This window comes from Synchiropus splendidus, chromosome 2 (genome assembly GCF_027744825.2).
Source record: "Synchiropus splendidus isolate RoL2022-P1 chromosome 2, RoL_Sspl_1.0, whole genome shotgun sequence".
NCBI lineage: Eukaryota > Metazoa > Chordata > Actinopteri > Syngnathiformes > Callionymidae > Synchiropus > Synchiropus splendidus.
In genome coordinates, this window is record NC_071335.1 from 25,134,504 (window position 1) to 25,150,582 (window position 16,079).

Consider the following 16,079-nt stretch of genomic DNA (forward strand, 5'->3'; position numbering starts at 1 on the left):
TAAAGGAAACCATTCTATCAGGACACATTCAGTGATAAGACCCTCAGCTATGCAGTAAATTACAATACTAGTGAAATAAAATGTGAGATAAAAGAGTCAGGTACTTTTTGAAATAAGCTTACAAGATGATTTCCCAACAGTGATCGAGTCGGTTCCTTTTATTTTCTGCTTAGTTTATCATCTTGAGGTGTGAAAAGGTTGGTGGTCGGTGAAGCTCTCTGTATTGTGAACGGAAAAGAGCACACACACACTTGTTATCAGCGGCTTACCAAAGCCGCACTCATTGTCGGGCGGAAGTGAGATAGGAAACGGATAATTCCAACAACTTCCTCATGTTTCCTGTTAGCTTGAAGCATTATTGCAGCCTTCAATCCAGCTAATGGAACTTAAAAATAGACAGTGAGGCTAACTGTTTCCGCTGAGTGCAGTGACACTGAGGTGTGCAATGGTGAACGATACATTTAGTGTATCGATAACCTGAGTTTACCCAGTGTATTGATATATTGTACCTTGTGTTTTGTATACATAAATATGGAGAAATAAGGTTCACAGCCTGGGAATGACTCGCGTCACCGCTCATAGACAAATATAAAACAAATATAAAATCTAATGTAACGGCGCCGAGTGACAAATAGCATGCTGCTGTACGATAGACATATCTGTCTTGAATTCCCTGTAGAAACACATTTTCAAAGCAGTAAACAGGCGGTGGCACAATAATGCGCTTTAGTTCGATACCAAAGCAGCCCGATTGACATTACACGGCAATGTCATGGTTATTATCTCCTTAGCTTGGCTGTAAATCATTCTGATTGAATAATCCATTCAGTTAAATGTCAAACGATTGGTGATGAAGGCTGCTGACGTGCCACAGCCAAATCATCATTGGCAGAGGTGAAATAAACCGCAGCTGCCGCCCTGACCTTCATCCACTCCTGATATTTCGACTTCATCATTCGCTTTCTTTCACGACTTGGACGTCTCTATCTATCAAGGTCCTGTCCTCTCCACCATGCACTAGTCCGGGTGGATTACTAATGAGCCTCATAGCTGGAAGGTACATTGTTAAATCAATGAAATAATGAGTCATTACTAGTACTGCTAAATACGTGCATCCACATGTTCACGTAAAGAGGTTGTTGGTTCGATCTACGGAGCAGGAAGTTTGCTGCAGCCCCTGACACTGTTGAGACTTGACTGCTATTCATCATCAGGAAGACACGACAGCCGCTAAATGAAGGATGCAGCTTTACAAACAAAAGCACACTCAGATTGCTCACACCTCAATGAACACATCCTGGTACATATATCGATCTGACATACAGCCAGTATTCCATCTGCTTTGGATGAGTGAGTTCTATTTATTCTACATGAATCACCTTCAATAATCAATCAATCTTGTCTTCCTACAGTCAAATTTTGATTTCTTTTTTGTCCTGTGCTTCTCAAAAATTGATCTAAGTCAGTTAACATTTTAAAACAATTCCCAAAAAGTCACTTTAATTTCGATTATGTGGGTACAAAACAACTGCAAATTTGTTGTTCTGTATCTGAACTTGCTTTAAATCTGAACGTAATGTTGTTGTGTGGATATTCGATGTCGCAGTCGCTTGTCACTAGCTTCATTTGGAAATGCTGTGTGTTTCTAATAGATGTTGTGGCGCCACACTCACCTGAGTCGACTCCTGAGACAATCCTTGACGCACCGATAGATGTGCCTCTGCAACGAAGCTGCCAATTAACAGCTGTAGTGAAAACCAAACAACAATAGGCACCTCCTGCCCTCCATTTTGGAGCTGTGGAACTAGCTCTAGGACATGTTGTTTTCTCCCTCTCTGCAAACAGCATGGCTGTAATTACTTGTCCAGCCCGCTCCTAAGGATAGTCTTGGTGTGTGTTTGGGACAGAAGCCTTGGGATGCAAGTCTCTTCAGCGACCTGCTTTTCTCCTCCCTCATTGCTCACATCAACCAACATCATTGGTTGTGATCCTCATTTTCCCCCCGCATCCTCTACATTCTTGGTCTTCCTACACTGTTTGTCCTTTCCACCGGCTCGATGGCAACCTGAGCATCTTCATCTCTGCGTCCTCTCTTTTTGTCCAAGATACTGTCTCTATATGTGAAGTTATTACGGATTAAAGTGTTTGTTTTAGAGATTAACGTCTTGCATGTAGCAAACCTAACGTAAATCTTAATGTGTACTCTGCGATCCTCTCTCAGCCGATTATCCGTACCAGTGTAATTGCTCTGTTGTCAAATGTCCTTGACGATTAAATGCTGTTGTCAAGTCTCTGCGCCTGCAAGCTTTGATGAAGCTCCATATCCTTCGACAAAATACACATCACCCATGTAGACTCACTCCGCTTAATAGTGTCATTTATATTCAGTTATATACAGAGATATAAAAAGAAAGAACAAACTGCCACCACAGCAGACATTATCTATCAGCTCCTGCTTCACTTATGCGGATGAATAATTAGTGGTCTGTTTTGATGTTGAGCCGCGGAACTGTTAACTTAACGGAGGTATACCACCTGCTGACTGAGTGTTAATGTTCTTATGCCTCATGTTTCCGTGGTGCAAGATTAAAAGCAGGAGAATGTTGGGGTGCTTAAAGAAACAACATCCCAGTCGATGGTTCAAAACTGCTTGCCAGACAGTATATGGTGGATTTTCTTAGGTTATTTGGTTGTGTCAGATCATTTTCGGACGAGAAGTCGGACCAAATTTCAAGGCGCAACACATTGTAAGGAGCATAAAGCCAAACAGATAAGTCGAACTTTATTAAACTCATTCCCAATAAGTGATATTCGACCACAAATTTTGGAAGTCCATTAATCGACCTGCGCAGAATTGTATGCAAGTTTTTAATGAAGTCATGATAAGTACATAGAAGTGGAATCAAGAAGATGAGACTTCTCTGGTAAACTAGTATAGTCTTCAATCTGAAATATTGGCTGCTGGTGATTTCTTTTTTTTTAGTTTAGGCTGTGAGAATGAACCCAGCTTCTGTTGTCGGAGTAGAAATACCATAGCATTATAAAACTTGAAATCAGCGGCTACTTCAAGAATACTGCTGTAAGGTGGGATTGTGTTGGATTGTGTTCGCTCCAAGTGGTGCTCAGGAGCAGATTATACGTTTCATTATCTGAGCAGTGGTCTGAAGGGAAAACAGGGGTGTGTAACCAATGTTGAAACACAACAGACAAACGCTTTCGAGATGCATTTGTTCCCCCTGAAATGACAGCCTCGTTGCTTTTCTATTATCTTTAGCGTAGCATTCATATTCAGGGCATGTCATGCTGTGTTTTGTGAGATCAAGAGCGCTTATTTTTTGCTTTTAAGAAACCAGATTTTAGGCACATCTTATTTTGAACGCTGATTGACTGAATGGTAAGTGGCGGAAGATATCCAGTTGTGGAACATTCAGCGAGTAATTAATGGCAATTTTGTCTTATTACAGTCTGAATGGGTCATTTTTCATACAAACTGACAGCTTTTTTTTGGCAACGGGAGCCAAGCCTCCATGAAAGCCAAGAAGTATAATGGGGTTTGACTCTCTTATACGGCTAAATTGCAGTTCAGCTGGAGGTTTATTTCAGGTCCTGTTAGTTGTGGCCTGCTATTCCTGTTGCAGACATATGTGCCATTGATGGCTTTGGGTTTCGGAAATGCTTTGCTCTATGATAATCAGGCGGAGTGCGGCGGGCAGACAGCACTGGGGCGGTTGAAGTTGGCATGTCTACTCTGCACTCAGTGTCTCTAGAAAGATGCAATTACATTGGCAGTGCGGACAGAATTTTGCTTATTACGTCTCCGTGTAGCAATATTCTTTTACTCTCTTCTTTTCTTAACCTCGGTTTTGATTTTGTTCCACAGCTGGATTAGTCAGGAACTTAGGCCTGTTTCAATTCTGCATTTGCTGAACAAAGTTTCCCTTTGTGCGGCAGCCACATGAACGAGCCCGTGTAACTAAAGCAGTGGACAATTCGCTGCACATTTTGCGGATGGTGGTCCAGCATGTGAGAATTATCAGTTGTTTTCGGCAGATTGTCCTTGTGAATAAAGCTTTGTAGCAATTAAGTATATAATCAGGTGTATAACTGTCATCATAAATCATGTTTTTAAGATAGTATGGGCCTCAGTCACAGCTGCTTCTGGCCTTATTTATGCAGCTTGTAGCTGGAGTCAATAAAATGCGTCAGGACCTCGCAGCTGTCTGAGAGGTATTTGCCGACGGACCTTGGTGATATTTCACACTGATCATGCGTGTGTTGTGGACTGTCTGGCACCTGAGCTGACCGAGAAGGTGAAAATCTTCAAGGATGTGGAGCCTCTGAACTCCCACAGCTTCTTGCGTCTGCTGTCTCTGTCTGACATGTTTGCGGTGGGTTTTCGGTTGCAGTTGAATGGGGTTTTAATGGAGACAAACGAAAGGTGGAAAATATAGGACACGAAACTCACTTGAAGAGAATTGCTATTTGAGACTAAGCGTTGGCTCAAGCCAGTGTTTATGGTTCATCTCTTATAGTGTATCATGAAACAGTGTTGCAGGCTTGATGATGGGTCCTAATTTTTAGAGGCCACTATATGGCGCTCTTGGTTCAGAAATGTTAGGATTTCTCTTTGAATTAGTTGTTTCAATCAGAGCATAAAACAGCAGACACTCCTGTCCTGAAAATCAGGACACTGTTTCATGAAACCTCATCATCCTTCAGTACTGTGTCATGAAACCTATCAGCAGTTAAAGACCATGAAATTACAAATAAACGTACAACACAATTTGGGAGACGCTTGACACCTATACAGTTGACTCCTATACAATTCTGTTTTAAGGCGCTCCAGCTCAACTCACTCCTCACTAACCAGGCAAATCAGTCAAGAGACTCCTCATTAGTTCATTTCACTTGTCTGGAATCTAGAGATTTATTATCCAGCTTTTTCCTGAATGACACTGTCGTGACATAACCTCTCGTTGAACCTTACATTTGACTACTGATTTGCAGTATTTCTGCTTTTCAAAATACTCAAACATAGAGAACATGCTTAAACTCACTCATCAGTTTGAAGTCTGAGCTCATGGTTCTCCATGTAGCAGATCTCACAAACACTCCCAGATGTGCTTTATGGTGCATCATTGATCAAACCGCAAGAGTTTTCACTATTTGCTGCACAAGTGAGGCTCTTGATAAATCAAGGAAAGGTTCTCTAAATAGCTAACACATAACTTTTTCACTCCCACCAGTATCACAGGTAACTGTGCTCTCACCTGTGACTTTCAATTGATTTATTGATTCGATCGATAAATCGATAACATTTTGATGGTAATCTTAACCACTGAAATGTTCAGTTGCCTTAATAATTTTTATTAGGTTGTAAGAAAGTCATTATTTACCTGCCAGTGACGGACTTTTCAAGTACAGTCATTGATATGAAATTGTATTTCTCCTCGCAGGACTGATCACGACGACTTCAAGAAGGCTGGACAGAGAACAACAGGATGAGCACATTCTGGAAGTAAGTGTCTAACCTTTTTATCAGCCGCTGCGGTATATGAGGCCATCAAATATCACCTTTTTAAGCCACTCACACAACGATAGCTGAACCTGTTGGCCCAAGCGTGGACTGAGAAAGACGGTTCCGGTGGAATTCATGGGGAGGTGGAGAGGTTGTTTTTGGTGATCATGCTGGGACAGGAAGCGGCTGTCAAACTGAAGGGTCGACGCTGAAACTTGAGGTAGTTAATTGAGCTGGACTCCAGCTTGCTCCCACTTTGTTTCGAAACAAGGTTGATAATCTGGTTTAATTATGTTCCTGGTGCTGAGGAGAAGCAGATGAGACAGCTTGTAATCGCCGTTCTGCTCACCAGAGACGTAGTGCAGCATTGACTTGTGTTCTCTGTCATTGTCCACAGACTGTACACGACCAGTTATATGATATAATTGTGTTAATCTGAGATTATAATTCATTAAAAGGAGAAAAAAGGGTTATCTATGGTTTTGGTATGTACTTTTCAGAAGCAAAACCTGGCTGCCTCAGATATTTCTACCAAAGAGCCCCAGAATATTGCTGATCGATGGTAAGCGCAGCATTAAAACCAGCTCTCCTGCAGCTGCAAGTGAAAATGACTTGGAAATTGGGCGACATTTCTTCAGACTTGAGCAGCACAAAGGCATTTCTGCACAAAAGGAGGACTTGAAAGTCAAGAGGACTTGATAACTGAAGGTCGACGTTCCTGTTGATCATGAAGTGTCCGGGGCTGGAGAAGCATGCTGAGGCAGAAAATCACTTCTGAGCTCCTAAAAACATGTGAACGGAGCTTCTAAAATTTCACGGAACGAAAGGTTGGATTTACTTGCTACTTAGTTGACAGTTTATGTGCTCACTGCGGACATCGCTTAAGACTGAGGAACACGTACTGAATCAGGTTACACACACAACTTCGCAATTGTAAACAAGGTTATTACACATCATTAGACCGAGCTACTCGGCTACATGCTAGCACAGTCGAGGTATTGTGTAGTCCGACTCAGAGAAATTCCCATTTCTCTCCAGCAGTTGGACTAAGTTGTTTACATGCTTTTTAAATGTCCGAACTTAGCAGGACTAACACAATTATTCAGTTTTCTGAGCCGTCATGTGACCGTAGTCAGTGTCCTGAACTGATGAGTGGAAGTGGATTAACTTCACTTGAAAGCTTTTACATCTTTGATGAAAATCAAAGTTGAATTAATCAGTTAAACAGTTTTGTCATTTGATGGTGAATTGGACCTTTGATATGAAGGTCAAAAAGAGTTTGACCGAGCCAAGTGATGCGTCTGCAACATGTGCTCTCAAGCTGCGGGTTGAAACTAGTGTGGTGGTGTGTGGAGAGCATTCAGGATCCTGCCGATAGCCGAGTTCACAGATGCTGCTTATTTGACAAAGTGCCCTCAACCAGATGTGAGACAGCCACATTAAACATCTCCGTGATATTGACTCGCACAAAAACATTTCTGTTGAATTATGATTGATTCTTTTAAGTGAACACAACTTTGAAAGACCTTGAGGAGCAACCTAGATTGTGTGTGTTGGCTTCGGGTTATTTATTTTTATAATACAAATAAACTTTCAAGTCACTCGCCTGACACGTATTTATGTCGAGAAGATGGGTGATCATGACATTCATACAAACACAGAAAGAGCCTTTAATGTTTCTTATTATTGGGAGAAGAAGCTGAACATTTGTGGGAGCATGTGGGACAATTAGAGCGGGGGCCTGTGTCAGCATTGTTTTCTACAAATGCCAAGAGGAGGTGGAGGGAGCGAGGGGGTGGCATCAGTTTTATGGTGATGGGGGTTGGTAACCATGTGCTGGGGAGAGAGCGGAGTAGCAGTGGGGGAATTTGAGAAAAGCCAAAGCTGCTGTTGATGATCTGAGTGAAGGCTTGAGCGGCCGTTGAAGGGGGGGGAGGGGTGGCTGGGTAAATAGCAGGACATGCTGGGACATGCTGAGGTTCCAGGCCCGAGACAGCACAGAGGGAGCATTCTAATGGGAGAGTGCCGGGGTGAAACGGGCTGATCACATCTGTTCGCGGGAGCAGTTCACAGCATGCGTCGGCACGATGTCGAACAATGCGCCGACATCAGGTTCTTCAATCTGCTGCATGCATGTGGGATGAACTCTATTCCGCTTTCAAATGCAACGGAGAAATCATGGCAACTTCTGGTGTGTGCCTTGGTTATTTGTTTTGGAATGATTATACCTTAAAGAATTTATAATCTCGGGTGCAGTATGTGTCCAGATGTTCCTCCAGTTATTTGTTTATCAACATCATTTTTCACTCTAAGCTCTTAATATTTATAATGTTTGGAAGCAAATCGTTCTTATGCCACTGAGGTGTGCGTACAATTCCTTTTAGTTTTATTACATTTCAAAATGTATTTAATAAAATCCTCAACTAATTCTATATCTGCCAGTCTGTATATTGATCTATCTATTAGACCTGTGTATTGACTGGTATCTTGCAATACAATGCGTATTCCGATACAGGAGTGATGATACATTGTGATATATTGGGATACTGTAAGTTCAACAATGTATGGTAATATTTGTTGACAAAAGCCATCATTTAAGGTAAAAAAAAAATCACACAAAGCAGTGCAATATTATCTACATGAAAACAAGTTTGTAGTTATTAAGTCAAGTTAGATTTCAGTGAAATTTCTCTCCAACAGAGGAATGAACAGTTTGCTTACAGAAAGAAAATGCTATTAGCATTAAACTCATGTCACAAATGCAACAGCAGATCCAAGTATTTATGTATTAAATATCAATATACCCAACGTAAAATGTCAAGACAATTTCACAATAACAAGTGTTCTGATATTTCATCAAAAATACTGATGCTATTTTGCGTATTGTTGACATATCGCAATATTTCTCAATAGATGGTATATGGTATGGTATATTCTGCTATTCAGTACTGAAGGACCAAATGTAATTTATTCATAAAGAAAAAAATCCCCCTGGACGCTCGTGTTTAACTTCCGCCTTAAATGATGCCCCCCTATCTGTCCGTATCTTTGCATTTGATAATGTCTCGAGATGCTACCTCCTTCATGGTATCACATCTGCATTCCTCCCATGAGGAAGACATCCACACTCTGGTTTCAAGCTATCCCGTTTAATTAATGGAGCTGCTTTGACGAGCGTGGGCAGCTGCTCAGCAAGATTCCCCTTAAAGCACTACTATAGTAAATTAAACTACGGTAGCAAACAGCCCTGTTGCAGTCCTCCCTGGACACGAGAATGGTTTCAGTTGAGAACTCAGCAGATGGTTTTAAACGATTGTGACATTTGTTCTGCTCTGCTGCAGCATTGTGCAGATCGAAGCGAGAAATGCTCTGACGCTGCACAAACCTTCAGCCCTTTTTCCCGGACTGAAATGAGAATGGGTTTTTGTTTGGGCCGGCCCGTGCCTCTCTGCTTCTGATGAAACCCTTTAAACTCTGCCCTCTGATGTCCGCAGCCATCTAAATAGTGGCGCACATTACAAGGCAATAAATGCCACCAGACCCGGCCGTGTCATGACTTCGATTCGACTGGCATTCATCAAGGAGTCATGTGACGCTGCAGCGCCTTGAACAGAGATTTTTTCAAATGTTAATTATCTGTGAAGAATCTACAAGCTTGACACACGGCAGCAGATGTTAAACAGAATGAAGAGGTGACGCTAATTAAAAATAATTACCCTTTTCTTCCATCAGCAGGGACGCTGTCGCAGGAACGCCGTTTTTATTGGCAGCAGACGTGCTAAAAATCAGTAATCCCTACGTCGCACGTAGCAAAATGTGAAAGCAAATAGTTGTTCAGTGTGTTAATAATGCAAAGCTGTTTCGTGCTGTTACATATCTCAGAGTGACTTGGGAGATAATCCAAGCTAATCCAAGATGATGGAAATGAAAGAAGAAAGTAAGAGAAAAAAAGACCATTGGAAAATTCCTGCCTTTGGCACATTGTGTTTAAAATTGCTGTTGGAATGATGCAACACTCTGAGATCATGGATTTGTCGTACACCATTCACTACCAGTGAGTGCCATGTTTCATTAATCATTCAAAAAGATTCAATCGATTGTTTGCTCAACATCTGAAGAAAAGACATTCTAAGTTTAGGAAGACTATTAGCACAATTTAATTACTTTTGTAATATACATTTTTGACATCCACTGTCTCGCGTTTATCCACTCTGTTGCACTCTGAATGCTCAGGAAAGACGGAGCTGTCATAATAGTGCCAAATTATTTTTCAAAGTTTTTCAAAGACGACTGTTTCTTGAAGCTTCATGAAACAATATCACCGCTTGATGGCACTGTCTATAATCTTTGACTTTGAACAGCTATTCTGTTGATACCTCACACCTCTACTTAGCACATAGAATGAGGTATGAACACTTTAAAACACCTTCATGTTGAATTAATGAGTGAAACGTACGATCACATTTTCTCCCAACTATAGTCACCATTTGTTTCTTTAAGGTATAATGATTCCATTGTGTAAAATTTAATTAAAGAAGTGAAATATATTCTGTAATCTGACCTGATTATGCACTACAGTAGAAACTCTCCTTGTTGACTCCACTTTGGCAGAAATTTGAATAATTTAAAATTTTAATCAGCATGAGTTCATTAGATCAGTTTATATTTCTGTAATATCCAACCTGTCACATGTGCACCGATAGATACTAGCAATAGGTATCAAATAATAACTAAATAATAATTTATTTGAATGTAATTGGGTCAGATTATGGTTTTTGGACTTCAACTGAGCTGAAAGCTGAGCCAAAAGGCAAAGCTCTCCATTTACTGATCAGTCTTTGTCTTTATCCTCACTTATGGTCATAATGCATTTGGTTGAAATGAGTTTTCTTCGAACGTTTGCAGTAGAGACAGAGGAGTTCTGTCACTTGGGGGAGACTCGGAGTAGACCTGTTGCTTTTCCAAGTTGAGCCAGATGAGGTGGTTCGGGCATCTCATGAGGATCCCCAACTGGGTGCCTCCCTTGAAACGTGTTTCAGGAATGACCCGCTGAGAGGAGACCGATGAGTGTTAATCAGTTATCTTGTTTCAGATCACCATCACTGACCAAGGAGTTCCAGCCAAGTCGACCACAGTCCGGGTCATTGTCCAGGTCCTGGACGACAACGACAACAGACCCCTGTTCCTGGAGAAGATCTACAAAATCAAGCTTCCAGAGCGGGAGAGGCCAGAAAAAGAGAGAGCTATGAAGCGAGACCCTGTTTATCGAGTCATTGCCTCGGATCGCGACAGCGGCGCCAACGCTGAGATCTCCTATACCATCGAGGAGGGGGACGAGCACGGCAAGTTCTTCATCGAACCCAAAACTGGTCTGGTGTCCTCCAAGAAATTCTCCTCAGCCGGCGAGTACGACATCCTCACAGTAAGTCCAAACTCTCCAGGCTATTTGTTATCCTCTGTGTGAGAGTCTCACAGTGAGATGTACATTCTTGCTGCCTTTGTTTCTTCCCCTTCATTGCCTTCAACACCCGAGGAACGCCAGGAGCTAATTGGTTACTTTGCATCACATTGGTTGTCATGTTTTTTATGGAAGAAATGAGGAAAGCTGAAATGCTTGTAATTAAAAGGGTTGAGTCTGACTCACAGAGCGTGTCTCTCTTATAATAACCATTAATTACACGTTTAAACTGTGAATTAAATGTAGCACACGATAAATTCATCAACAGCTCTGTAATTTGAAGTCATGAATTTAAACTGACGTTGCTACACTTTGTTTATATTTAAAGATGTTGCATTTATAGAACACAGCAAGCAATGAAATCACTGAGACAAACCATTTTTCATTTGATTGAGGAGACACACTGTATTGTTGTTGATCATACATTTGTTTTGAGCCTGTGATATTCAGAAGCAAGACTTACTGTTTGGGCAGAAGTATTGTGGCGTCACAACACATTGTAAATGTCTTAATGTAAATGTCCATTGCTGGTCCAAACCTTGTTGTTATGGCATTTTTTACTATCCCTTCTTTGGCTGTAACAAGCTCATTGGATCCTTTTTTTAAAGTTTAAGTCCATTGCTTTTAGACCCCATATGTCAGCAATCTGGGAGAGTGAAGCCCAACTGTGCGTGGTGACAGGAGACTCGGATGAGTTTAACATTTCATTAATATATGAAATATACGGACACCAGCAGACTGGAACCAGAACCTTGGTCGTCACCGAACTAGGAAAGAAACAGGAACTAATAAATGGGGAAAAACTTCAAAATGAAACTGGTGGAAGAACAGAAATACAGAGTGGTGTCGCACACAACAATGCATGTTGCCACCATCTTCAAGGCTACAACACAGACGCACTCATCACTGGAATTTCTGGAGCTTCTGAGCAGGTGGACTGTAGATAGGTTCCTGGTGTGAGCACCTGAACTTGATGAAGCTCAAGAAGAAGTGGGAACAGGAAAAGTAAAAGCAAAAGCAGAACACAACATAGGTTTCCTATGAAGCTAACAAATGCACTGTAGTTGTGTTTTTGTTTCCCCCTTGAGCCAGCGAGGAGGGTTGTACCATCGTGGAGTTAAGCTGGCAGACTGGATAGTACATGTGCTGCAGTCTCAACCTCAGTGAGGACTATAATTGCTGTGTTGCTTCACCTCACAATGGCACATCAGGGGAAGCATTATGTCTGCATTATTTCCTTTCTTTCTTTAGTCGACAACAAAATACCAAGCAAAACACTCGCTCCACTGGATCTGGTCTAAAAGAGGCTTTGCATTAAAGTAATGGAACCCTTCACAAGAGGCCGAATCACAAAAGAAAAGCACACAAAAGGTGTCTTGTTGTTCTGAACACAAAGTCCTCCTGCAATAAGGACAGCTTAGAGAGCATAATTGTCCCTTGTTTAAAAAAAAAAAGCAGCTCATTCTATGTGTGAATCACCTTTTATTTAGCTGTGGCGATTTTCCTCGTGCTGTTTTCTGGCGGTTCATTTTTGTCATGTTTTTGTCTTCCTCAGATTAAGGCCGTGGACAACGGGCGCCCGCAGAAATCCTCGACGTGTCGTCTGCATATCGAGTGGATCCCCAAACCGACCGTGCCGGCGGATGCTGCTCCTTTGCTGTTTGAGGAGTCGCCGTTCGCCTTCTCAGTGATGGAGAGCGATCCGGTGGCTCACATGGTGGGAGTGGTGGCGACCGAATCCTCCGATGTCCCGGTGTGGTTTGAAATCACAGGTATTACAGCTAGCTACTTGACAAATGGGCAGCTCAAGTACTCATTGAAGACATTTTTTGTGAACTTTACTAAGTTGTTTTTGTTGGCAATTACTTGGTTTTTAAAAAACTATAACTATAAGCAATGTGGGAAACCCGGGTTGCTCCTCACAAGAAAATTACACAGAGACATAAAATTTACAAAGATTAACATCTATTGTCTGTTTCTCTGTTTGCCACTTCAACTTTATAACTATATAATAGACTTGCCAAAGTATAGTTTCGTCATTTCGACTGCTATCGGAAATGCCACATGCAACTTTTCGAATGCTCTATTTTCATGTTTCACCCAGTATTTCTTCTCTGTTTGCCTTCTTTTTGACGCTTCCTAACCAAAACTTGCCTTTTCTCTTCTCTTCTTCCTCTCTGTTCTTTTTCACTTGCTTCCTTTTACCTCTTGGATGTTCTTTTTGCTTGGGATGTTTGAAGACGGCATAGAGGATACTGAGATATTTTACATCCTTCAGATGGCTTGTGACCTCAACTGTACAGCAGAAGGTAGCTGCTGGAATCCCTCCACCCCCCAATAGGCTGTTTTATGTTTAAAGATCATCTCCCATTGTTTGTTCTTGCCGCCAGCTGGTTTTAGTTCTATTGAATTTCCATTCTTTCAGCCTTCATAACACGCACCATGAGATTTGTATTTGTTAAGTATTCTCTCCCTCTTGTACGATTCCCTATAGCTCGCTCTCGTTTTGTTTCATTTGTGATCATCAAATGTGCTCATCTTTGCGAGGTGTGTCGTAAAACAAGTTTTGTTCAAAGGGACTGTAGATTGAAATGAACACACAAATCAATCAAGATCATCTTAACGTTGTGTACTTGCTTCGGACCATCCCCCTTCGCCTCGTCCGCACAAAACACATCTCTTACGACATAGCCTTTTTGTTCTGCTGTCTGAAATAAAGGAAAATCTGCATCCACTTGAAGTCACAAAAAATGATGTCGTAAACATGGCAAGCCTGTGTGAAAGGCAGATCAGCAAGTACACAAACATGGCTAGAAAAAAAAAGCTACATTGTGACTTAATAGCCAACACATGCGTTCTGTCTTAATTTATACTTCCACTCCAAACATGACTTAGACGACAAAAGCAACATGATTTACATATATAGTCAACGCAGCGATTGTGTGCGACAAGCTGTAGAATATGGGAGCAGGGGATGCAACATGTTTCAGCGAAGTCTTTCAGACAACATTTGTGGTATCAAAAGCCATGACGTTACAATGATATACGTACAGAGGGAGGAAAAATGACATTACAAAACGAAGAACGGAAAGGTATTCGTGTGGTCGAGTGACCTTTTTTTAATCACCTGAGAAACCGGGAAGTTGCTTTGGTGGCTGGAAACCAGACAACATGGCTATGAGACGCGTTTGGTGTGAGCCAACAGTAACATGCAAAATGGCATCTTTCAAATCAGAGTTTCAGAAGCAGTTTTTGTTCGTGCTCAACAATCAAACTCTGCCCTTTCAAGCCTCAATAGCAGTAGGCAAAAAACCAAGTGGTTTCATTTGTTTCTATGAGCCCTTTAGCAACACAGCGCATGCATGTCGGTGGGTAATGGTTTCTGTTGCACATGTGATCAATAACAGCCTCCACTAATTTGGCGTCTCCGCTTTCCTCCCTTCAATTCAATTCCACAGGTGGTAATTATGACAGCCGCTTTGACGTGGGCAAGGCCAGCGGAACCTTGATTGTTGCACGGCCCCTGGATGCCGAGCAGAAATCAAATTACAACTTGACAGTGGAAGCCACAGATGGGACACGAACTGTCAGCACCCAGGTAATTGAAACACTAATGAAATGGTTGGGGGCTGATTAGTCAGTTGTCAGTGCCTTTTTTTCCAGCCTCCTGAGAGGAATAGCTGCGGTAAAAGGACGCGTACTGAGTGATGCTGTGGTCAAACGGAGTGTGTGTGTGTCATGATGCGTTCACTTGCTAGAATGTAATTTTCCCTGCCCAGCTGGAGTGGGTTCATTAGCTGAAAAGACGAATGCAAGAGTTTGCCGTTCGCATATGAATACAATCAAATATTTCCAGTATTAAAGGGCAAAACACTTGCGAGCTCATTGGCTGCAATGAATAGACAATTTTCCGGGGTGACAGCAATTATTATTATTATTATTATTATTGATGAATACAGTTGTAGTTGTTGGTGCAGCCTCGCAGTGAGAAGGTTGCAGTGTTCCTGTGTGCTTTGTGTTAGCACACGTCTTTGTCCTTGTATGGTTTCCTCTGGGGACTCTGGTTTCCTCCCACAGTCCCCACAGAGGTTAATTTGAATTGTCGATGTGTGTGTGTGTGTGGTCGGGTTGTTGGTCTCCTATTGTCCCGTGATGGGTCTTTGCTTGACAAGGTCCAAGTCTGGCTTGGGGGCCACATGGGGCCATTGCCTGTGTTCTTGTGGCCCTAAAATGGATCATAATGCAATATGTCTTGCAGTTTCACGTTTTTATATTTGTCCAGCTGCTTTATGATTATTATTATTATAGATTTGTAAGTTTTCCCATCATATTAAGGCTCTTTTTTTTCTCCATCTCTCCATTTTCGCTCGACAGCCCAGCCACAGTTCATTAAGTGGTTCTCTGGTAAATGGACCTGCCCTCCCTCGGGCTCTAATATAAGCTAATATATGTCATTGTGGAGTCAGTGACCACGTTATTGATTCTATTACAGTAGCATACAATTGAACATGATCACATAAACATGTTTTTAGCTAGCACAAGGCATACTCCTGTGGTCCTTTGATGTTTGCGCCCCTGGTCTTGGGTGCACCCTGTTGGGCTGGGTTTGTCAAACTCCTCCAACGTCTTGTCAGTGTGCGTCCACCTTTGCCGACCGTTGTGCTCCAGCAGTCTTCCATTGTCTTATTCCTCCTGTGAAGCAGCTGTGATCCCTCTGCCAAGTTTTTTTTTTTCATTATTATTATTTTAGTCACGAGCTGTGAATCTGTCTACAACCTGCTGCCTCGGCTTTGCCAGGATGTAGTTCAGAAAAATAGGGTGAAGAATAGTCAAACTGCAAGCCAGTTGTTCCATCAGTGGAAGAATTTAAACATGCCAGCTGATGTCTGTACGAGCCGTCAGATGGGGAATATTTCGACATGGTAACTTGGATCAGATGCGATGGCAACATTGAAAATGTTTTGTCCTTTGTCGTCAGTGTGAAACTTCAGAGGACTGTAGCTGGAAAAGACTCTATTTGTTGTCACTCTGTATGAATAAAGCCTTTCATCATTGGGCTGCTGTGCTCCGCTGAGCCTCAGCTGAAGCGCCGCCTTCACTGGC

At 42.0% G+C, this 16,079-nt stretch overlaps 1 protein-coding gene across 11 annotated transcripts in view; it reads left to right on the forward strand.

Moving 5' to 3' along the window:
• Window positions 1–16,079, forward strand: part of fat1a (FAT atypical cadherin 1a) — a 63,449-nt gene that overhangs the window by 18,037 nt on the left and 29,333 nt on the right. For 9 of the 11 annotated variants that reach the window (XR_008414003.1, XR_008414002.1, XR_008414004.1 and 6 more), the window contains exons 4-8: window positions 5,457–5,518; window positions 10,611–10,940; window positions 12,532–12,748; window positions 13,217–13,285; window positions 14,435–14,574. Coding sequence is in view for 8 of the 11 variants with exons in the window: in XM_053858114.1 (XP_053714089.1) it covers window positions 5,457–5,518; window positions 10,611–10,940; window positions 12,532–12,748; window positions 13,217–13,285; window positions 14,435–14,574 (818 nt within the window). In the remaining 3 variants the exon portion in view is untranslated. The remainder of the gene's footprint in view (window positions 1–5,456; window positions 5,519–10,610; window positions 10,941–12,531; window positions 12,749–13,216; window positions 13,286–14,434; window positions 14,575–16,079) is intronic. The other 2 variants (XM_053858107.1, XM_053858108.1) reach the window with 1 other exon arrangement.